Source organism: Stenella coeruleoalba, assembly GCF_951394435.1.
Source record: "Stenella coeruleoalba genome assembly, chromosome: 8".
NCBI lineage: Eukaryota > Metazoa > Chordata > Mammalia > Artiodactyla > Delphinidae > Stenella > Stenella coeruleoalba.
The window spans coordinates 47,472,014-47,495,822 of record NC_137154.1 but is presented as its reverse complement, the minus strand read 5'-3'; the positions used below and the strand labels follow the sequence as shown (position 1 = coordinate 47,495,822).

The 23,809-nt window shown below is 47.3% G+C and overlaps 1 protein-coding gene across 5 annotated transcripts in view; it reads left to right on the top strand.

The window, feature by feature from the left end:
- SYT9 (synaptotagmin 9) overlaps positions 1 to 23,809 on the top strand; it is a gene marked incomplete at its 5' end in the record, with an annotated part of 266,692 nt that overhangs the window by 134,930 nt on the left and 107,953 nt on the right. For 3 of the 5 annotated variants that reach the window (XM_079930574.1, XM_079930573.1, XM_079930572.1), the window contains 3 exons: positions 4,643 to 4,763; positions 6,230 to 6,401; positions 8,526 to 8,655. In XM_079930574.1, coding sequence (XP_079786700.1) covers positions 4,643 to 4,763; positions 6,230 to 6,401; positions 8,526 to 8,655 — 423 coding nt within the window. Of the gene's footprint in view, positions 1 to 4,642; positions 4,764 to 6,229; positions 6,402 to 8,525; positions 10,527 to 23,809 lie in introns of those variants that run through there. The other 2 variants (XM_079930571.1, XM_079930575.1) reach the window with 1 other exon arrangement.

Sequence of the window (23,809 nt, the reverse complement as noted above, 5' to 3'; positions counted from 1 at the left end):
GTTTCTTGAAGTGGAAGCGGTGGCCAGTGAATTGACACTTTTCTCCTTGTGTAGTATAAGCATTTTAGTGGTATAAATTTCCCTCTGAGTACTGCTTTAGCTGTATCCACAAATTTTTGTTGTTTTTTCATTTCAGTTTAGTTCGAAATACTTTGTAATTTCTCTTTTGATTTCCCTTTTGATCCATGGGTTATTTAGAAGTTACTTAGTTCCCAAATATTTAGAGATTTTGCAGATATCTTTTTGTTATTGATTTCTAATTCATTTCCATTGCAACCAGAAAATATACTTTGAATCTTCTCATATTTAATTGAGACTTGTTTTGTGGCCCGTAATACGGTCTATCTTGTTCCGTGTTCTGGGTACACTTGAAAAGAATGTGTATTCTATTGCTGTTTGGTAGGGTGTTTCTTTAATGCCCCTAATTAGGCCAAGTTAGTTGATAGTATTGTTCAAGTATTCAAATCTCTGACTACAACTTGTTTATCCTCACAATTCTATCCGTTTTTGCTTTATGTATTCTGACAGTATGCTATAAAGTACATAAATATTTAGAATTGTTATGTGCTTTTGATGAATTGACCCCTTTATCATAGTGAAATGACCCTTTTTGTCCCTGGTAATATTCATTGCTCTTACCTATACTTTGTGTGATATTAATTTAACCACTGCAGATTTCTTTTTATTAGTGTTAGTGTAGCGTATCTTTTTTTATTCTTTTACTTTTAATATACTTATATCTTTGTATTTAAATGTCTTGTAGAGAGCATAATATTGGGTCTTGCTATTTTATTGAATTAATCTTTGCTTTTATTTTGATGCTTAGATCTTTTATATTTAATGTAATTATTGGAATAGTTGAGTTGAAATTTACCAGCTTACTATTTGTTTTCTATTTCTATCATATTTGTCTCTTCTGGTCTTATTCCCTTTTCAGTTTTTTCTGCCTTCTTTTGGATCAACTTAATATTTTTAAAGCATGTATCTTATCTCTTTTGTTGGCTTATTAACTATAAATCCTTGTATTATTTTAGTCATTTCTTTTGGGTTTATAGTATATGTCTTTAATATACACAGCCTAACTTAAAGTGATATTATTACTACTTATAGTATATACAGTACAAGAACCTTACAACAATTCTAATTTCATATCTTTCCAGTGAATAACCCCAATAAAATTAAAATTTCTCTTTCTCAATATTGATGTTTTCAGTCCCAGGGAAGACTAAATCTCCCTGCTTGGGTTACATACTCACCCCTGAACAGACAATAGTGGACAGGGGCATGAATATTTTGGTCAGTCTGAATTCCTGCAGCAGCCCTTCCAGAGCTTCATGGAACTCGGAAGGACTTCACCAGAAGAACCCAAGAACAGGAAAGCAAAAGTGTGCTAGTTAGACAAAAACTAGAGCTATCGTAGACCACTACAGGCAAACATGCCACAGAAAGAGTTTACAGATTGGCAGGTAGAGAATTCACACACACACACTTGCTATAAATTCCCTATATATATATCTTGCCAACAATACGGAACTTGGCCACACAAAGCAGGAGCAAATGAAGCATTTCTTTGTGTGACATTTTCCTTCCCCTTGTACCCCCCAGGGCACCTCTGCATATCTAATTTCTGTCAAGCTGGAAAAGAAGCCAAACACTCCACGACTCTTTCGTATTTGACTTTTATCAGCATTCTGGAAAAATTTTTACTAACAATATAAGCACCTCTGTATAAGACAGAGTTTCTCAACCTTGGCACTATTGACATTTTGGACCAGATAATTCATTGTAGTGAGGGGCTTCCCTGTGCATTTTAAGATGTTTAGCAGCATCCCTGGACTCTACCTACGAGACGTCAGTAACACAACTGCCTCCCCAGTTGTGACAATTATAAATAATGCCAAATGTGCCCTAGGGGAGCAAAATTGCTCCTGGTTGAGAACCACTGAATTAAGGAATGTTTATAAACATCCATATCTACAGATCCTTCACCCCAAATCAGCATCAGCTGAATTAGGTGCCGTCAGCTTCTGTTCCGTATCCCAGCAAGTCCATCACTTCTCAGGGGACCACATCTGTTGTTCACCACGGCAAAAACAGCTCTCAGCACCTGGACGAGAGCAGTGTTCGGCAGCCACATCAACAGCAAATGTTAGAAGAATAAGTGAATAAATGAATGGACGGATGGATGATGGATGAAAAGGAAAATGTGCGTGATTATCCACAGTGTTACTCTGGGGAAAGGCGTGACTTAGGTGGTATGTACATAAGAAAAGGACATATTTTACGATTATACTTAAAAACTTTTGTATTTGAGTTTTATCATTTTTACCTTCATAATTTAGATAATTTTAAATGATTTATTTTTAAAACACTTGGAAATCAAACCAAGCATTTTCCCCTTAATAAATCTTTCTTTAATTTGCTCAGGGTTTTTTAAGTACGAAAGTGGACTTTTGCCCTAGTTCATATTCTGAATATATGACCAAATCTGAAGCGCAGTTTTTTTTCCTTTTAACTCGTGAGCAAACAGCAATATCATATAAATATTTATGAATGAAGTTTACGTTGGGGAAAAATGTACTTAGGGCAAAAGTAGCTTGACACGTTACATTCAGTTATGTGCCTTGGTCTTGAGGGCAGGGACTGCATCGTCACATCTTGAGCCCTACAGAGCCTGTGCGGTGTGGGCCCTCAGAAAATGTATGCCGCAAAAATGATGATGAAGCTTCTTAGGCATGGTTTTGGTTGCTCCTGTTTTACTGTGTAAAACCAAGATTATTAGGGCAGGATGAGAGGAGAGGGGGCTTGAGCCAGGTGCAGTGAAAAGTCCTCTGAGAAGAACACGTGTCTGGGCCTTTCTGCTTAAGGCACACAGGAAAGGTCCAAGGGCAAAGGAATAGGCCAGGGAGTATAGAGGGGGAAAGATAATTTATGGGGACAGCTGTCCCTGCTCTTTCTCCTTCGCCACCAGCAGGAAGCTGGGTCAGAGCCTTCAGTAACAGCAGACCCTACTCCTGCAGTTGGGAACCCAGGAGCACAAAGCAGTCCAGCACCTGCCCCATGTGACACCTCCACCCCAGGGGGAAAGGCCCAGCTACCTGGGTCTGTTGATATTAGGGCTCCAGGAACCAGAAGAGCCTGGCATGCTTGCGAGGAGAGGTCATTTATTTACATGAAGCAGGGAGAGCTCGAGGACACAGAGCGATCCATCTGCCTTAGCGACTAAACAGACTCCCTTCGCCTCATCCTCCTGCAGAAGCGGTCAAGGAGGGAGGTTGGGCGAGGTGACCTTACAGAGCTCAATCTGTGCTTCTAAAAATAGTAGCATCCTTGGAGAATCAAGGAGGGGAGGGGAGGCTGTGGATGTTGTGGGCAAAAACCGGACTCCCCAGAGCATTGTCAGTATGCAACTGTATTAATTAGACACAGACACCCAGCTCGATAACCTCAGGTATCACAGAAATTGAAACTAAATGAACTGGCTTTTTTTTTTTTCCTTTCTGGTTATACTTTCCCTGGGCTAAAAAGGAGAAAGAGAATTGTGTCTTCTGACCTATTTGAATGACTGCACACTACCCCAGGAGATGTTTTCCCCTGCAGAGGGAAATGGGGCTTCTTAGAAACACATCGAGAGAAGGCAAGAGCTGCAGCAAAGTGGGAGCCAGCGGGGTCAGGCGTTGGGGGCCTGTGGGGTCTGGGTCCCCACCTCTCTCTTCCTGCCTGGAGACTGCGCAGGGGCTGGGCAGGTGTCCAGATGTGTCCAGGGCTGTCACGGGCTGCCACTCTCAGGCTGCTGCAGGGTCTTCGTCGAGAGCCCTGTAGGGACTAGGTGTTTGCAGGGTCCAGTGGAGCCACGTGCTGGTCTGCACAAGCTGCATGTGACCAGGTTGCGTGCGGTGCTCTGGTGGGTGGAGGGGTGTGTGTGTGCGTGCGCGTGCACGTGCTGGGATGGGGAGTGTTTGCAGGAGTGTACGGAGGTATTGCAGCAAACTTGGGGTGGGGGGGTCTCTGTAGGGAGGTGTGTGGAGCTATAGGGGAAGAATGCACATGGACGGTGACTGGAGGACTTTGCGGGCTATGTGAGACCTGTGGGTAAAACTGGGGGGGAAAAGCTATGTAGGAAATGGGGGTTGGGAGTCTCCAAGGGGCTGTACGGAGACCTGTCTGAGAGAGTGCACGAGGCTATGGGTGGGCTGTGTGCAGAGCCTGTCTGGGCTGCCGGTGGGGCAGCCCAGCACTGTGGGGCAGCTCTTGTGTAGCTTTGTCCTGCGGGCTCTGAGTGGATGTGATGGGGATATGAGTGGAGCCACACGGGGGGCTCTGTAGGGGATAGTTAAGGCTTTGGGGGCTTCTGCTCTGGGGGCTGCTGTGGGCCGTGGGACCTGTGTGATGCTGTGCAGGGCTGCAGGTAGCTGGATAGAGGGGCAGAACCCTGGATGGTGTCCACAGCTCTGCCGTTTAAAGATGAGTGTGCTTCCTTAGGGATGGTGCTCCTGAAGTGCAGTCATTTAGTCTCCTTCATCTGATTGATTACCTGAAGGGAAGGAGCAGTGCGGCCCCTTGCAATGCTGCCCTGGCCCTGCTTCTGTGTGCGCCAGGCTGAGGACACTTTCTAATGCTTCAGTTTGTGCTCTCTCAACAGGACAACGTGGATCTTGGAGAGCTGATGTTTTCCCTCTGCTATCTTCCCACGGCTGGCAGGCTGACCATTACCATTATAAAAGCAAGGAATTTAAAGGCAATGGACATAACGGGAGCATCAGGTGGGACAAGCTCAAATGCAGATTTCTTCCTACGTTCTTATGTAGCACCTCATGAAGCTTCCAGTAGAGTAATAAAGTGCACGGACTTTGGAACCAAACTGCCTAAATTTAATCCTAGTCCTAGACCTAATAGCTGTGTGACCTTGGGCAAGTCACTTAATCTCTCTGGGCTTTAGATTCCCCCTCTGTAAAAATGAGGACAATAATAGTATCTGGCTCTTTTGGTCGTTACAGGATTAAGTGAGTTAGCACATATGACACCTAAGAACGGTGCCTGGCACACACTAAATGCTCCTCAGTGTTAGCTCTCATTATTATTACCATTGTTCTCTCTTAGGTCTTCTCCTTCACATAATTGTGGACTGGACCTACAGTTTGCACATGCTGATATAGCTTATCTAATTGGGTCCTTCCTCACATACAAGCAATCACCATCACCTCAGGCTTTTAGAAGATTGATATCCAATATCCTTCTATAAAAGGTCCATCAGTGAACTATGCAGTTTGGTTTTTCCAGTGAATCAAGCATGTAGCCTTAAATTCTAAACCCTAACAGAAAATACCCTGATATGCAGTTGCTTTTATACAAGTTCACAAGCCATCTCTTCAGGGGCTCCCAAAATGTGGTCGCAAAACCCCCAGTTCACTGGCTTTTGGTCACTGAAATCAACAGATGCAATATATTTTGCTTCCTGGATGCCAGTGTTTTATTCAAGCAGAAAAAAAGATATGGCCTCTTCTGGCCCTCTAAGTCGCCCCAGACAGTGTATGGGTGTCAGAGCAGCATGTGGTTAGGCAGGCGAAGCAAGAAGGACTCCCCACTGAGCAGAATAGTGAGGTGAAACCAAGGAAGTTCCACCTGAAGCAGAGTCCAGCCTTGCCACCTGTCACCCCCTCCCAGCATGGCCCCACAAGCAAGCCTGTGTCCTTTCTCTCCCCGCTGAACTGCTTCTCCCTTTGCACCCCGACTGCAGGCAGCTCTAGGGCTTGAGGCCCCTGCCCTGAAGGAAACCCACCCGCACCCCAAGTTTTCCCAGTCCTCTAGGAATTTAGCTTGTCCCTTTCCTAAAGACCTAGTTTTTAGAAAAAGATTCCCCGAGGTGGCTGCAAGTCAGGCCCTGCAGCCTGTTTCCCCATGCTTTGGAAATGGCTTTGCATTTCCCTTCCTGTGACAGCCAAGCAGGTCCTGGATCCTAATCTAATTCGGTAACATGTTTTCACACTATTTTTAAATTCCACTCATTTTGAGGGGAGAGAGTCCTGTGCTTTTTCCTGAATGAATGACTCAGTTATCCCAACTCCAGTCCCTGCCCAGACATCATGTTAATTAAAATCCTCACACTCCAGTCCACAGGCAGGTAAAGGGGTTCTGCGTACCATGGTCCTTGAAAGTCTGCCGTGACGAAACTGCTGGCCTAGATACGCATGTATCCTCACAGTACCTCTGCTTCTCATGGTCTGTACAGATCCCTACGTGAAAGTCTCATTGATGTCTGATGGCAGACGATTGAAGAAGAGGAAAACGTCCACCAAGAGGAACACTCTGAACCCTGTTTACAACGAAGCCATAGTCTTTGACGTCCCTCCCGAGAATATTGACCAAATCTACTTGTCCATAGCGGTCATGGACTACGACCGGTGAGAGGCCTAGAGCTGCTTCTCATTGCAAGTCCACTATGCCCAGGGTTGGGGCCCGGGGGTGCCAGCTGTGGACTCTTAGCTGGTGTCTTAGTGCAGCCACAGGAGGAGGGTCAGGTGAGACTCTGAGAGCTGATTGACAAGGAGTCACCATTTTACAAGCAATGGGGTAGAGTCAGATTACCAAAGTGCCTCTAAGCTCTCCCATTTCTTCTTTCTTTCTCCTCCTACATTCTCCTCCCTCCTCTACTTCTTCCCCTCTCCATCCCTGTACACCCCTCAGAATCTCACCTTAGGGAACTGTGACCCCACAGATCATAATCTTCTCTCTGGCAATCCTACCTGGCCTTTATCAGAAAGATTCCACTCAAAACAGCAGAATGATTACCTTAGCCAGACCATCAACATTTCTAAATACATAATTTTGTTCTTTTTTTTTTTTTCTTCTCCCTATGTGTTTAATAAAGATCGTTTCTATCCACGTAAGTCTGAAAGCAAACACAGAAATGTTCTCTTGAAAATGCTAGAGTCAGTATGGATGACAGGGTACATTAAAATGTATAAGATGCTCGACTTTCTAATTAATACAGCACAGAAGAGATATTTATAGCCTGCATTGTAGCCAATTGTGTATTTAAAGGACAGATTTGAAAAACAGTCATTTTAATATGCAAAGGAAGTACCAACAGGGAATTATACATGTTAAACTAGTCATTAGACTGAAATGCAAAGTCTGTTTTTAATTGGAAACCTCCCACATGGTCTGGGCACAATTATAAAAAAAACAAAAAAAAGTCTGACTTCTAATATCTTACAGTATTATTTGCAGCTGAAAATTTTCCCACAGACCCCTGAAATGTCAGTAAGGCAGCCTCAATGCCCTGAACACTCTTTCCAGAGATGCCTGGGTGAAGCATAATCGTCTTGCAACCCAGGGGGCACGTGGGTTGGCTCAGCTGCCCATGGGTGTGATAGCCCACGCTGGGCAGTAGACCTCATCTTGTCTCCTCTGGACGACACACAACACAAATAGTGTCGGGCCACAGGAGGGGACATTGCCCACCAGCCGTGGAAGGCTGGGCCAGTATTTTTCAAGCTATTGCCAAGTTTCCCGCATCGACAAATCTGATTATGTGAGCTCTGCTTCAATTTAATTCTCAGTAAACTCATGAATCTGGCCTGGAAAAATCCATGGCAGAATTCATGGGGCTTCTGCATGCAACTGATTTTAATGAGCATAGAATCCAATATCCTTCACACTGCTTCCCCACCCTTGTCTCCCCCTTGCTCCCTATACACAAATAGGAGAAAAATCCCTCATCCTTGTAGGAAGGAAAAAGAAAGAGAAGAAGTCTGTGAATTTGGATCCCAGAGAGTTAAAGGATGGGCCATGTCATTCTGGATATATGCAAAGGACTTCTAACCAAAAACCGTTAAGGAAAAAAGAAATGGTCCAAGGCAGAGATCTACCCAGGGATGTTTCAGAAATATAGCTAAGTATTAAAGGAGCTGAGTATTTCTGCAGTAGGGAACTCAAGTTGGGTCAAAGAAGCAAAGCTGGGCTTGCAAGGAAGGAGGGAAGAGCACAAAAAGACAACATGTTCTCTAAAGAGAGGGGTTGCAAGATGATCCAGGAGCCTCCTCCATTCTGCCCCCTTTGTGAGCTCAAGGCTACAGCTGACAGACTCAGAGCTTCTCCCTTACCCATACTTGGTTCCCTCTTGCAGGAATGAAGCAGCCATTAGTGCAAGAAACTCTTTCCAGATGGCCCCCTTTTCATTACATGGATTTGGAGGCCTGAGGTCAATCTTGTTCCAGAACCAGAGGTGACAGCCTTTGCATGCAGCAGGGAGTTCTTCCAACACAGGTTCTTGGGAACAAGCTAAGCCACACCAGTGTTCCAACAGCTGAGCCGTGTGAGGGCCAGATTCTGGTCTTCCTTTCTGTGCCCCGAGTGAAATATTGTAACCCGAGTCTTAGTGGCTATTAAGCTTGGCCTGTAGTTTTAAATTAGGGAATGAAAAGGACCACCCCTTCCCTAATTCCTCTGTCAGTTTAACTGAGTAGTTGCTGCTCTTACATACCAAAATTTCAGGAAAAAACTATTGTGCACCGTTTTCACAGTGTAGGTCACAATGAGATCATCGGCGTGTGTCAAGTAGGCAACGAAGCCGAGAGGCTGGGCAGAGACCACTGGAGTGAGATGTTGTCGTATCCGCGCAAGCCCATTGCACACTGGCATTCCCTGGTGGAGGTAAGACCCTACTCCCACGTGCTCCTCTTTGCAGAGGAATAAATGCTTCACTGTTGAAATGCAGGAGCCACCAAAAATGTGAGTGTACCACGGTCTATGGTCATCGATGTGTTTCCCTGGTTGCATTTCCTGGGACCGCTTGCTGGGTATTGCATTCAATCTGAGATTGAGTCTGTGCTCCCTGCCAGTCTGGTATGTTTTGAACATTGATCAGGGATCATCTGTTACTTTGATTGTTTTCAAAAAAGATCAAGATCCTCTTATTTCATGTTATGGCTTTGGGTTGACATTTGGAGGACACCTGCAGGATCTGAGTGAGTGTGGAGGTCCAGGCCGTCATAGAGTGACTTACAGCTAGCATCAGAAAAAACTTGAGACCGGGAGAGAGGAAGCATGGATTCTGAGACTGGTCGTAGCATGAACCTGTGATTCTGGGCAAACTGGTTAGTATCAACTGTATATGATAAAAACCCCCAAGTCAACAAACCACAAAATAACAAGTGAAATGGAAATTTATTTCTCTCTTACATAAAAAAGGTCCAGAGGAAGGTTGTCTAGGAAGGTTGTCTAGGCTGTTAAAGTGGCTCTGTGGCTGACAGAGATCTAGACTTCTGTCTTTCTGCTTCCCTGTCCCAGTGTGAGGTGTTTTTTTTTTGTTTGGTTGGTTTTTTTGAGGTCACCTCATTGAGCAACATGGCTGCTAAGCGCCAACCATCACATATCTCCCAGGCCATAGAAAGGTGAAGACAAGAGCCAAAAGCATACACATTCCTTTTTAAAGGGTTTTCCTTGATGTCTTATGCAACACTGCTACTTCCATTTAAATTAGTCACAGAACTTAGTCATACAGACATGTATGGTTGCAAGGGAGGGTAGGAAGTGTATTCTTTTTGTCGGTGGCAATGTGCCCAACTGAAAAAGCAGGATTCTCGTTGCAAGGTAGAAGAAGAGAGTGGATACTTGGAGGCAGTGGGCCGTGGTTCTGCCTCCCACCCTCATTCATTCACTCACTCCCCCATCCTTTCCTTCTCATTTATTCTTCCCCCATTCATCCTTACTCAGTGACTCACCCTCTTTTTTATTTACTAACTCATTCTCTCAGAAATAAATTGCATTCTCTAAGTGACATTTCTGTGGGGCAAATGCCATATTAGATAGAGAAAATATAGATGTAAGAAACCTTTCCTCTCCTTGAAGAGCTTATAGACCATAAGAGAGAGGATGGCATGGAAACTGATCACTGAGGTGCACAGTCATAAGCGTTATCATCTACATCAAGTGCTACAGGGACACCAGGGAAGCAAGTGTCATGCTTGGATGAGCTTGTCCATGAAGGATTAGTCCCTCCTGCTCTTGGGAAACGAAGAGAACCTGAGCCCCTGGGAACAGGGACACCAGAGAACGTGGGTTCCAGGCAGAGAGCTTCCTCTCACTCTCCCAGAGCAGGCAGCTCTGTTCCCTGCAAAGCCATCCTGAGAGGCCAAGACCAGAGCCTCAGCCAGTGTGGATTCTGCTGCCCTGGCCAGTCAGGAGAGTCTAAGTAAACATGTAGGGCAGCCATAGAGAGGCAGGAGGGCCCAGGGGATGAAGGGACAGTCTTTCTTTGTTGGAGACCCTGCCGGAGGGGAGGAACAGGACAGGGTCTCTCAAGGAGAGCCTAGGGCCCTCCTAATTTGCAGTTCCTTGAGGACACCTCTGTCCTTGGGCCGTAGAAGTGAAGACTGTTTCCTGGGCTCAAAATTAATCCGTACGGGAGACCATAGAACCTGTGAACCACTTCACAGTGCGGGGGACTGGTGCACATCACTTCTTCAGTTCCTGGTGGAATTCTCAGAGGAGTCTATCTGTGGACTGCCAGAGCCCGTCACTAGCAGGGGCAGTTAGAGCACTTGTGATAGGCTTTTTGCGCCCTTACAGTCACTGCCGACTTTCATTCTTATTTGTAACCTGAAGTGTCAAAGACTGTCAGGGCTCTGTGCCTCTCGGGACACAGGAAATGGGAAAGGAGTGAGGATCAGGGGTGTGGCGTGGGGCTGAGACAGGAGCCCTGATTGTGTGCACAAGCATTTCTGTCTCAGTGACCTTGCCAGGGAGTGACTGTGGATGGGGCTGTGAACACAGGGCCCCGAGCACGGCGCGTGCACGTTACAGGAGGGAACGTGTGGAAAGCGGGCCTGGGAGGCTGCCCTCACTGCCCAGGAGGAAGCACCCTCTGACTGGCTGCCCGGGAGCCATGCCTTAAACCCTGAGCACTTGGCTTACTGCAAATCGGTGTTGGACAGTTTTGTGAGAGATACGTGTTTTTAGAGTTAAACCACTGAAACTTGGGGGTCATTTGTTACAGCAGCTAGAATTACTTCGGCGAATTCAGTGGTCTTTTCTCAATGGTTGCAGTAGAACTAAGGAAATGAAATGTCCCTTATATGAAAGGCAAACCAAGGAAGGCTTTTCCTGCCCTGTTGCTTCATGTGTCTTTGAAGTACATGCCTGGGACTTCGGATCCATCCTGAGAGGAGAAGCCATACTTTCCCTTTTAAGAATAAACATGTTATGAGCGGAATTGGGGCAGGGGTACCGGATGAGATGAAAAGCAGTGTCAGAGGGGTGACCGTGCTTTGCTGACAGCTGTCAGGATGGAGGAGGCCGTGGGCAGAGCGGTTTTGGCGTGGATGGACCTAGGTTCAAATCCCTGTGCTGCCACTCAGTTGCTTGTTTTTCCCTTTTGCTGAATCTCAGTTTCTCTCCTCTGTAAAGTGGCTGTAATAGTGCCTGTCCCACAAGGGTGATTGTGAGGATTAAAGAATCTAATGGATGTGAAGCACCATGGCTGGCACCCAGTAAATGCTCAGTAAAATTCCCAGTTATGACCATTACTGTGTATGTCCCACATTCTGAGGGATTGCTGTGTGTCCTCATGGGACTGTCGCACAAAGAAACATGATAATGTTGGTCACGGAGGGAAAAAGGAAGGTTGGGCGTACCCCACACCCCACATGCTGGTGAGCCATGACCTCCCACTGGGAGAAGGGGTCATTTGTGACTTGACTGGATATAGACACACGTATCTCGGTTCTGTTCTTTCTCCTGTCTTCCTTGGCCTTAAAGATAAGTTGCTGATACACTAAGAACCGTTCAATTTTCTGCTGTAAAACAAAAACAGCAATTAAGTTGCACTTCTCTGGATGTGTGTGTGTGTGTGTGTGTGTGTGTGTGTGTGTGTGTGTATATACATAAGCATTTGTGTAAGAATGAATGAGAGAGAAAGAGAAGAGAGAAGATCTGGGGTAGTTAGGATTTAGTACGAAGGGAGGCTGGCCTGGCAGAAGCTCTTCGCTGCCGGGGGCTGAGGGACCAGGTCAGGACTGAACCCTGAGCCCTGCAGAGATCTGGCAGCCTGCTTGGGGCTGCATCCAACACCCCCTGACCTTGCCAGAGCAGGTGGCAGATGGAGTCTTCAAAGCCAATGAGTTCAGAAATCCATTTCTCTCGCAGAGAATCTGGATGGCTTCACTGCACACTCAAAGGTCAGCCAGTGCCGCTCCCTTTTCTCTCCATGATGTCAGAGGCTTGGGAAGCCGTGTAAACTCCCTCGGTGGGCTGCCTGGGCCCTGGGGACAGGAGCATCCCCTCCACGGAGCCTCAGGGGATGACAGAGCTCTGACAGAGCTCCCACAGCCCTCTCCTCCATATATCCAAGAGAAGATGGTGCTGGCCTGGCCGCATCCCGGCACCTTTCCCACCCCTGCACGTGGAGCTGGCCCACACCATGCAGCTCCAGGGACAATAATAGAAATAGTTCCAGGCTTTCTTCACTTCCGTGTGAAGTGCTGCCTGACCTCTGGATTAGCCAGTGGTAAACTTGGTTTGGTGGGAAGAGCAGACCACAGACACCATTGGGTTAAGTCAGTTTTTACTTTTCTATAAGGGATAGAGTCCAATCAGAATACACAGTGAAGGTCCGCAGCATTCCCCTGATTGACAGATGTAAGATTCTAAACCCCAAAGTCCTGCTCAAGGGTGCTCAGGTGTGAACAAATCTTCCTGTCTCCAAGCTCAGCATTTTCTCTGTGCACCTGGTTAGTCTGACAGTCTGCAGGGCCACCTCAAAGAGCTGGAAGCCCCCTGCAACTCAGGGTTATGCAGTTCCCAGCATAACTAGGGGCAGGTGTGGTACAGTACACCCTGGCAGAAACTTCCAGCCTCTGCCGCCTTAAGGGTATAGATTTAGAGCTGTACAGCTAAGGCAAATGTCATCACCCAGACTCGACCGGGAGTTACTCTAGCAGGCCCTTTAATCAAGCACTAGATATTATCCATCAAGTGCCCACCAGGGCCTCCCTGGAGTCTTCAAAGTCCACACATTCCCAAGATTACCCAGGTTGGGTTAAGTGTCCACCCCTGGTCCAGTTTGCCAGAGGTCAGGGGTCATGGAAATGTGACCTGGTCCCACTCCAGCAGGAGTGTTGAGAGGAGACTTGCTGAGAAGTGTCCCCCCGGCAGGACAGGGAAATGGACACAAGTGACCCCAATCTTCTGCTTCCCAGAAGATTTTGAAGTGAGGGCGTCAAAAGCTTTATTACTCTGGGCCAACTGCTATTCACAGCAGAGTTAGGAAAGAGGAGTGATTCCCCAGAAAGAGGAGGGGTTGACTGGAACTGAACCTGGATCAGGTTCCCATCAGGGAGTTTGAGTGTGTGTAGGCCTGGGGTCCTGGTGAGGGCTAGACCAGCAGAGAAGGAAACTGAAACCAGAAGGAAAAAAGCAGGCACTAGGCACAGGGTGGGAAAGCCCAAGGGAGTTGCAACCTGCCTCCTGTCTCCTTCCTCCTTCCCAAGCTGGCGCCTAGGCGAGAAAAGCACAAAGGCCCTGGTGACAAGGGGAGATCTGTGTGCTTGCATCTGACCAGGCGTGTTGTCCAGCTTGTCTTTGGCCGTCAGATGACGTCGTCACGACGTGTGCTGCTGGGACCCCCTCGAGGCTGACCGGGCCACACTGCGCCTCTTGACTGCCCTGCAGATCTCTGAGGCCTTGGCACACCTCTCGCCTGAGAGGTTTTCTTTGCAGCCCTTGGTACAGGTCACTTTCCCACTTACTGGACACCCCCCCCCCCAAAAAAAACTTTGTCGGCCAATATTGTCACCTCCTTTCCACGTCTTCCAAGCATTCAGGGACACACAGGAGCTGCAGGAGACTCAGCGCCATTACAGGCACCCTCTTCATGCCCATAAAGTTACGTGGCCATTTCTACCTGTTCCTCTAGCCCCATGTTGGCACAGGGGCCATTTCTGCCTTCACCTTCCTCCTCGACCCACCTGAAACTCGAGACTTCAAGCCTGAGCGGTGAAGCCAGGACCTCACATCAAGCCCCGCCCCCCCATCTCCCTACCAAAGGCTCTCTACATCCTCTTTCCGGCTGGTGGAACCTTCCTTTGTATCAGAGCATGATTTCCTTTATAGTATGACTTAGGTTCAGATCTCCAAGGTTTCCTCTCAATGTGCAGAGGGAACATTGGGATTTCGATGTGTCTCTTTTCTCTTGACAGGCCTGGCTTTGGAGACTTTTGTTTCTGTAGGGACTATCTGGTCATTGACCTATCTGCTCATCACGTTATTTGCCCTCCGTTTGTAGGAACATATAACATTGATTCCTTTGCATGGGACGGCATGATTTACGGAGAATGGAAATACTGTCCCTGTTACACAGGTATTAAATTAGTATTTGAGGAATGAATGAAAGAATGAATGAAGGAGACATATAAGGAAAGCAGTTGGGTTCCTCTAGTTCTAAAGTCCCACAGTTTCCCACTCAAAGGAGTCCAAAGGAGAAGTCAGTTCGCAGCAAGATGTAAAAGTTATCAAGACTAAAAAAAAAAAAAAAAAAAAAAGGTATCAGGACTAAATTTACAGTAGGCTCTTCAAATGGAGTTGGTCCTTATTAAGCTCCAAGCTTTGATCACCTTTTCTCCATTTAGGAGAAGGACGTGAGAAGAGACCATTTCGCCCCTTGGTTCCCATGAACTGCCCTCTGATGGTAGTGGCTTTGCATTTCGAGTGCACTTGAGAAATATTCAGAACAATAACTTAGGCACCTTAGTAAATCATGAAGGTCCCCCTCATGCTGATGATATGCGTGTCCAGGTTCTAGAGTGCTTCAGTATTTTCTTTCATAAGAGACGGAGGAAGCAGAAACCACAGACATCCCTGCGGTGAATGGCAGACTGCTGTACCCTGAATGAGAACAGATCAGGAGGGGTGACAAGGACATTAGCCCACAGGTTGGCTTTTCTCACCAGGGAAACATTTTAGCAGCAATTTTATGTCAGGTAATGATTCACTTCCCCTACCTGTGAAGATAAAAAAGAGAAAAATAGAGGGAATGCATCTTTTGGACAAAATAAAGGACTTAGCATTGAGATTATATTTTTTCAAAAAATAAACTATTTTCATTGGGGGATTTAGTATGCCAATATCCATAAACACCAGCAGGGCCACTGAAGCACACCTGAATGCAAAGAACAAAGAAGTGTGCTACATGTTGGGGATCTGAAAAACATGTAACAAACCTCTTAGAATCTGTGCCAGTTGATGTAAGTGACCAGAATGCAGTTGGGACCAGTAGGCACGGTCAGTGTTAATGGGGCGTTGTGTTTCCAGCTGGTGGAGGGCATGGTCAGCAAACAAAGCCAAGAGCATTCAGTATTTCCCAAACAAGTCCTCCTTCTTGTGTAGAATTATCTGGTTTAGGAAAAAAAAAAAAAAGGATGCTAAGCGTTTTCTCATCTTCAACTGGGGTACAAAACCGGTAACTCTTCCAGGTGTCTGTAGAAATAGCAGTCATACAAACTGCGGAAGCATTAAGGTAAACACTAGAGGTATAAAAGATAATAACAATGTGTTGGAAAATAACGTTGCTGCTCAAACAGAACGTCAACTGCATCTTGACTCTCCTCTCTCACAAATGACCTGCCCCAGCAGTCACTGCCCTGGAGCGTTCCTGCGGCGCACTTGAATAGTCATTAAATAAGAAAGTGGCTAACAGTGGGCTTGGGCCTTCAGCAGTCTCATCTCCAGGAATGGCATTCCGGTGTGACTGCTAATACTGTGGGCTGATGGGCCAGTTCTTCCCCCCGTGGATGAAATGAACTAGAATGGCTTATGCCAACCTCTGAAAGAGCCGCACTCCCTCGTGATTATCTGTGGGGAGGAGAGGACTTCCTGGGTTAGGGGGCCAAGGCAAGGGTGGAGCGTCCTGGTGTCAACTGAAAAAAAATGCACAACCTAGAAGTTGAGAGTTATGTTTTAATAGTCTCACAAAACTGAGAGTTTCAGCCCAGGACGCAGCCTCTCTGACAGCTCTGAGGGACTGCTCCAAAGAGACAGGGGAGGAACCAGGATACATAGAAGTTTTTGCAACAAAGACCAGGTAGTCGGAACATCAAGATTACTGTTAGTTAAAGAAAACCAAACATCTCAAGTTAAGGAAGTTAGCGCTTTTCTGTGTGAGGGAAGATGCAAGAGTCTGGGCTCACTGAAATCGTTCCTTTGATGTGCACCTCAGCTATCTGGGGCCAGTATCGTGTGCTTTCTCATCCTGAGTCTCCTCAGGGTGCACTGTCGGGGATGGTTTGCTGGGGGGCATCCTGCGTCGGGGAGGCTGTAATGGGAAGGCTTGATGGCTGCAACATCCTTTGTGGTCTTTTTGCTGGGGGGGGTGGGGAAGGTTGGTTTTGGTTTTTGGCCACGCCACGTGGCTTGCAGAATCTCAGTTCCCCGACCAGGGATTGAACCCAGACCACTGCAATGAAAGGGAGACCTAACCACTGGACCGCCAGGGAATTCCCCAACATCCTTTGTTCACTGATGTGGCAGGCAACATTTTTCCATCGTTAATGGCAAAGGACAGAATGTCTAGAAGGCCGCTGCTCCTGGAAATGCGTCTTTCAGAGGATGTGCCTGTTGAACGCTGTCTGCCAAATGTCAGCAGAACAACCTATTGAAAAGACAAAGCTGAGTTTACTGCTTACCTGGTAATTGAAGGGGAAGGGCAGGGTCTGATCGATACTTTCAAGTATGGTTTAAGGTGGGCCTTTCAGTGTGGCATGGGGGATGTTTCAGGGGATGGGGAAGCTTGGTTAGGGTTGGGTAAAGATCATGATGTAATAGTTCAGGTGGACACAGCAAGGTGAGAATTTTGAGACCAGGATTCAAAGAGTTTTGGGGTATAAACCATCTGTTGATACTTTCCAAGGAAGAGTTGCTGGTTTTCTGGAAAGTCCCAGTAATGAGCAATAATGTTGTCTGCAACTTTCATCTGTCTTGGCCAGAGTCTCTGGGAATAGTAAAGTTAATGTTAATGAAGCCAATAGAATAGTAAAGGCAAGTTAACGTGGAGTGCATCCTATAGACACATGGCTGTGTTGGGGTAGATGGCTTTAGTTCGCACACCCCAAGAACAAAAAGCAGAACGAGGGCTGACAAGGAGCCTGCCTAGTGCTGTGGGTACCCACACAGACAGCAGGATGTCCTTCTGATGGCCATGACTTCTCCTTGGGGATTCTAAGGAGCCTGGCTCCATCCTTGGCTCCAGTAATGGAACTAAGACCTAGTCCGGGGCTAACCCAGTCAAGCCAACCATGGGGATTAGTACTATCTAAGCTGATTCAGTCAGATAGTATTAGAGAGCGTTTGGTGTGAATGCTTGGACAAAGCCGCTGTCTCTTTCTTGTTGGATATAAGTAAAGAAGCATACACGACAGGAACAGCTGTAGCCCTCTGGACCTCTAGAGGAAGCAGGGTTAGGGTGAGGCCAACCCCATAGGTGGCAGAATAGAGAGAGAAAAAGAGTTCAGACCCTCGATCATATGGCTGAGTTGCTGGATCAAGCCTGTCCTGAACATAGTGTTACCTCTGGCCCTTATGAATATGTAAGCACATACATTTCCTTTGTTACGTAAGCACTACAAGGTAGGATTTCTGTTACTTTAAACAGAAAATATCCGGGACATAGGCGAACACCCACCCCTGTCCCAACTGGTGTTCCCTTGCAGTGAAGAGAACCATCCCCAAAGATGTCATGATATCAACTCATCCGTCTTGCTCACTGTGGTATGTCCAATGTCTACCAAAGTAAGTGGCACAGGACAGACATTCAGTAAAATTTTCCTAATGAAACAAATTGTCAATGTTTGGTTAATTAGCTTGTGTGTTGAAACAGTTGTGGCGAAAAGAGAGACTCTCTGCTCTTAATGACACAAATACTGTATAAAGTGAGGGGGAAAGCTGCTTTCCTTTTGCATTTATGTCTTATTTTTCCAAAGGAAAAATCAAATGCTGGGTGGATTTGAAGGACCCACAGATAGCTCTCCATCTTACGATGGCTCCCTTGGGTTGTAAAAGGCACAGTTTCCTGAAGAGTGAGGATCCGTCACGTGATTTTCTCCTACCATGTACTGCATTTCATTTGTTTAGAATGAAAAGGAGCAGGAAAACAAAGGTGCGATTTTTTTTTTCCTACGTAGCTCAGGATCTGAGTGGAGCTCCTTAAATAGTGTACATACTGACAGTCAGTGTCCAGGTTGAAACAGTTTACTAGAGAAAGGTCATAAGAACAATCAAGGCAGCAGATGCCATCCAAAGGGATTAAGGTTGATGAAAATTAAGTAATGTAAACATTCCGGGTCTTCCTGTTACGAACGCTTAGTGAAGTCTCTGACGGGGACATGGAGGTGTGGATACAAACAGAATGCTTTTTCTTGGGCTCTTCTGCATCTCCCTCCTTGTTGACTGGACACGGGCCCACACCGGGGAGCAGAGGTGAACGGGAACAGGCAGCACCTATTCATGAGGGGGAGATGGGCACGGAGGAATTGGCCTGGCTGCAGAGGGGTCTACACAGTCCGTCGTCAAGATACTGAGGCTGAGCATCTGGTGCTTGCGTCCTAGTTCTGGAAGCTTCCACCCAAAGATAGTGAGTGGGGCCCCCCAGTGACAATGACTGTGGCCGCAGTGAACCAAGAGCCAGCCAGGGCTCAGGGTGGGCTTCTGTGTTCCAGCGCGTGATGGCAGAGCTCCTCACAGCGAGCGTTCAGGATTGAGGTAGGATCCGAGCAGGATCTCAGGTTGGCAGGCTGGGGGTCAGCGGTGGAAAGGTGAGGGTGTGAGAATTGGACTGACTTCGGCACAGGAGGTCCAGGAATGCGTTGAGAGCCCAGGCCCCTTGGCTGTGGAAGGTTGTTATCACAGGACCCTGAAGGCTGGCAGGTCAGCCACATGCCTGCAGTTCCGCCTCTCCAGCCTGCGGGGTCTAGTCAACATGGTCTTCAGAGGTGAGTAGCTGGGGGTGAGACAATCTGATCTTGCATTAAAATTTTTACATTCTTTAAAGTTGCAGAGCGTCCATTCCCAGTATGAGTGCTAATGGCTCCTATCCTACTGCTTAAAAATAATGTGACCCCCCCCAAAAAAATAATAATAATGTGACCCTTCCATTGCTCTTCAAGTATGAAACCAGAGTACCACGTGAATGTGGGCTCACCTAGAACTAAATCTTATATCAGGAATAGGAATCCAGGGGTCCTTGCCGAGAAAGAAGTAGTAAGAGAAATGGTACGCTCTCAGGGTAACAAGGGGAAGTCAGGGATAGCGCCTCGGGTCGCACTGATGCGTCCGGCAGTCTAAGCCGTCACACATGGTGTTCCATCCTCTCCACCTCTTGTCCTGCTTCTGTCGCACGTCAGTCGGCACCAAAGGCCTTGAGAAATCTGCACTTTGTCAAGGGGAATCACTTTTAGATCCAGCTGCTGCCGCCAGATGAGATGCTTGAAAGCAAGAACGGAAATAATAGGAAAGAAGAGGACTTTTGAAGCACGTGGCAGTCTTTGAGGACTCCTCAGCCCAGAAGATGTTCCTCTTACCATTTCAAGCCAATAATTCTCTAAAGCCCCCCAGCCCAGTGTAGCTTCCTTCACTGTCTTTACAGGTTGTGTTTGAGTTCATGGGAGCCCAGGGGACCCGCTCTGCTGGGTTTGGACTTCCTTGGTAGTAGGAACTAGGGACAGAATTAATGATAGCAGTAGCACTGAGCCCTGCATTGTAGTTGAGGTGGATGGCTCTGAACTTCAGGAGCGTCCTTGAGCAACTGCAGATCCGTGGGTCAGCTGTCAAGACCAGAAGCGGACTCCATGAGCCAGGGCATGATGGGGAACCAGAGCTATGAAAGAAGAAACCTATCTGGGCCAGACTCCGAGCTTCACCCATTCCCATCCAGAGAGGAGGGCTTAGAAGTTAAGCCTGGGCCCCCTCCACCATCACCACCTCTCCATGCTCAGAGACCATCAGGTGACCTGTGTTTCTATAAGGCTCTGTTTTTCTGAGTGAGATGTGCTTGCTGGGTGGGATGGGGTGGGAGGTTGTATAAGGGGCCCTCCATGTGGTTGAAGAAGCTGAAGGAAGGGTAGATGTGGGGGGAGAGAGAGAGGTGGTGGAGGGCAGCCAGCCATAGGGAAAGGAGTTTGGTGTTGGGGGAGAAGAGGAGTGAGGACAGCAGGGAAATAGAAGACGTTTAAATAGAGTCCATTTTGCCGGCAGGAGACAAGTTCACCTTCACAGCTCCAGGCAATCTTCAGTAGGATTGACGTGGATTTGCATTTGGATTGTAATATGAGAACTTGCTGAGTCTGACTCCCAGACTAGAGGGTCCATGAAGGTCCTACAGGGTTCAAGATTATTTGTAATCTGCTGTTCACATGCATCTACAGATGTACAAATTTAAGGTAGTTCTTAGCAAATTGAAGCATACCTAAAGCCTTAAATTAATTGCTTAACACAGCTCTGTGCAGTTTTTGGAGTCTGGGTTTTTCTTTTCCTGAATTCTTTCCTGAAGCGAAATCTAATTTGGAAACTGAAGGTATAAAACAGATAAATGCAAGAGCTACTGTGTCCGAAGCAGACAAAAACTGAGGAGCACAAATTCATTTAATCAAAGAGGAAGGTGTGACCCAGTTAAACGTCCTGGTGGACCAGCCCGGTTGTGCCGCATTCGTGTCTAAAGGGAGGGGAACCGACAGCCAGCTCTGGCTCCTAGAGCTGCTGTGCTTGAGCAAATTACCTAATCTCTCTGAGGATCAGTTTCCTCCTCCCTAAAATGGGGCTGCTAGTATCTGCTTTTAAATACCTGATGCGGTGATTAAATGATATAACATGTATGAAAGCTCCTAGCGTAGTATCTGGGAGTGAAGGATGCTCCCTGACTGTTCATTGAATAAGTGGGAAAATATATAACTCCACCCAACTTTTCAGTCACTCATTTTTGATGATGCTATTTCCATGCTCAAATAAGGATCACTTTTGGGAGGTATTCCAGGTTTGTCATTTCTCTGGCTTTGGGGATTTCCAGTGCTTCACAGAGACTTAGAACGTAGGGTGTAGCGCAGTATTTCATTAAGTCCTTGATTATACGTGGAATCGAGCAGTGTGCCTCGAATGCTCTTGGCTGTGATTTACAGTAAGAAGGACATTCTACACATCACAACACACGCACACATATAAAACTGCAACGAAAGTTTCATGAAATAATACACATCCATGGGATGCATTTTGGAGGAAAAAAACCTTTTCATTAAGAAAAAAGAATACCGGTCACAGCCATGAAATTGATTTCACAAACCTATGACGGGTCACGATCTACACTCTGCAAAAATGAAATAAAGGACGTGTACTTTTAGAAGGGCCAGTGGAATTTTGATGCCATGTGGGAGTATTAAGAGGGAAGTATGGAATCATAACCAGCATGCATTTTTAGGGCCATCCAGAATGCGTTTTCTCCAAAAGACCAGAATTCTAGATTTTTCATCACATCTCTTTGTCAGGAAACAACACCATGCCTTGGTTTGAGCTTCTCTGTGTAGGTAGCTGCATGTGCCACATTTGCATGAGCACAAATAGATTATTTGTATCACAAATATATATGTATATTTTGCTTTTTTTTAAATTTATTTTTGGCTGCGTTGGGTCCTCGTTGCTGCGTGTGGGCTTTCTCTAGTTGTGGTGAGCGGGGACTACTCTTTGTTGCGGTGCGCGGGCTTCTCACTGCAGTGGCTTCTCTTATTGCGGAGCACAGGCTCTAGGCACGTGGGCTTCAGCAGTTGTGGCACGCGGGCTCTAGAGCGCAGGCTCAGTAGTTGTGGCACGCGGGCTCAGTAGTTGTGGCTTGCGGGCTCTAGAGCGCAGGCTCAGTAGTTGTGGCGCACGGGCTTAGTGGCTCCGCAGCATCTGGGATCTTCCCGGACCAGGGCTTGAACCCATGTCTCCTGCATTGGCAGGTGGATTCTTAACCACTGCGCCACCAGGGAAGCCCTATCACAAATATTTTAACCTTCTGGTTTGGAGCTACGCTTTGCCTACAATGCTTAAACAGCACAGAGACACCAACTGTGTGTTTATAATTGAAGAAGAATGTTGGGTAAAGCCACAAAAGGAAGGAGTGGTGACTCTTGTTGGATGTGTGTGTTGCTGCTGTGAAAGAGTTCCCCGAGGTACCTGGCTCCACATTGACTCCCCCCTCCTGCCGGGTCCCAGGTACTGTCTGAAGTCCTGAGGACGCAGGGCCCGCCTCCAGGGAGACAGTGGGGGATTTGTACGGGAGCACAGGCAAGAAAGTTCCCAACCACTCGTTGGGGAAGGGTGGTGACCAGAGAGACACGATGACCCGCTAAGGCAGGCTCTAGAAAATGAGTAGGAATCCTCCCATTGAGCAAAGAGGAAAAGGAACCTCAAGGAGAAAGGTGAACACTTCAAAGCCATGGTGGAAAAGAAGGGCTGGTGCCTGGGACACCAAGGAGTTCAGGATGACCGAAACACAGGGTACGCAGGGGACGGAAACAAGGCCAGAGAGGGAAGGAAACGATAAGGAATTTGAACCTTCTGCTGGGGCAGTAAAGGAGCTTTGGGGTAATTTTTGAGAAGAGCTGAGCATGCTCAAATGTGTGTTTTAAAAGAATCATACTGACCGTCTGGAGGAGCACGGGCTGGAGTAGTCAAGATGAGCTATGTTCAGGCCTGAAGAGGGAAGAAGTAGGGGGGACAGGTGGGAAAGGATGCAAAGGGTTCTGAGAGGTCAGGGGAGAGAGGAGCTCAGGACGATGACCAGGCCTCTCTGTTGGCCAGATGGAGGGTCCTGGCGTCCACTGAGCTGCAGAACAGCGGAGGAGGGACAGGGTGTTTGGGGTAAGGCTCAGGGAAGAAGGAGCTGGCAGGAGAGAGGGGAGATTAAGGAGGTTCACTGTGTGCCCAAAGCAGTAGAATTTGACAAATCTTACTGTTCCCGTGTCACCTTCCAAAAGATGCTCTTCTGGAAGGTATATTGTGACTTTAACCCCAGACGTGCACACACGCCTGCACGCGCCGCTTCTAGCTCCTACCCTTCTCCGAGCTGGCAGCCAGTCCGATTCTGTTCTGGGCCCACGGCCACAGGAAGGAGGCAGATTGGTTCACCTGGTCTTTAAATGAAAATGCTGATGCCCATAATCTGCTGACAAAAGGCTAATTAGCCTGAATTTGAAGTCCCAGATCCCTCGGGGAAGAGCACGTCAGGAAGCGCCAAGCTTTACAGAGGGAAGCTGTCCCTGAATTAAGGGAGGTTGCAGGTGTTGTCTGCTGGCCCGCGTCTCAGACTCCACTGTGATCCCACTGAGGGGAGAGGGGGCCTGGATTCAGACGGGCGGGCTTCTCCTATTGCAGCCCTCTCCCTGCCGAGGCCGAGAGTGAGGACCGAAAAAGAAAACTCTGGAGCAGCAGTCATAAAGGGCACTCAGACAGATGGGAGTCCTCTGAACAAGGAAGAAGTAGGGGGGAACGAGGACCGGAGAGAGACACGGGAGACAGGGTCACGTGGAGACGGTCCACGTCAGGTCACCGAGCAGCCTGGGACAGAATCTGTTCAAATCAACCGCACATTAAACCGTGTGATATCTTGAAATCATTCCTCGTCACTAGACACCGCTCCTCTGCCCCCTTCAGATTCTTCAGCTATCTAGAGAAGGATAGAACACCGCAGCCCTCCTGTGCGCACAGGGCGCGGCTGGCCCCCCTGAGTGTTGGTCTGTGTGTGTGTCCTTCCCCTGAGCGTTGGTCTGTGTGTGTGTCCTTCCCCTGAGCA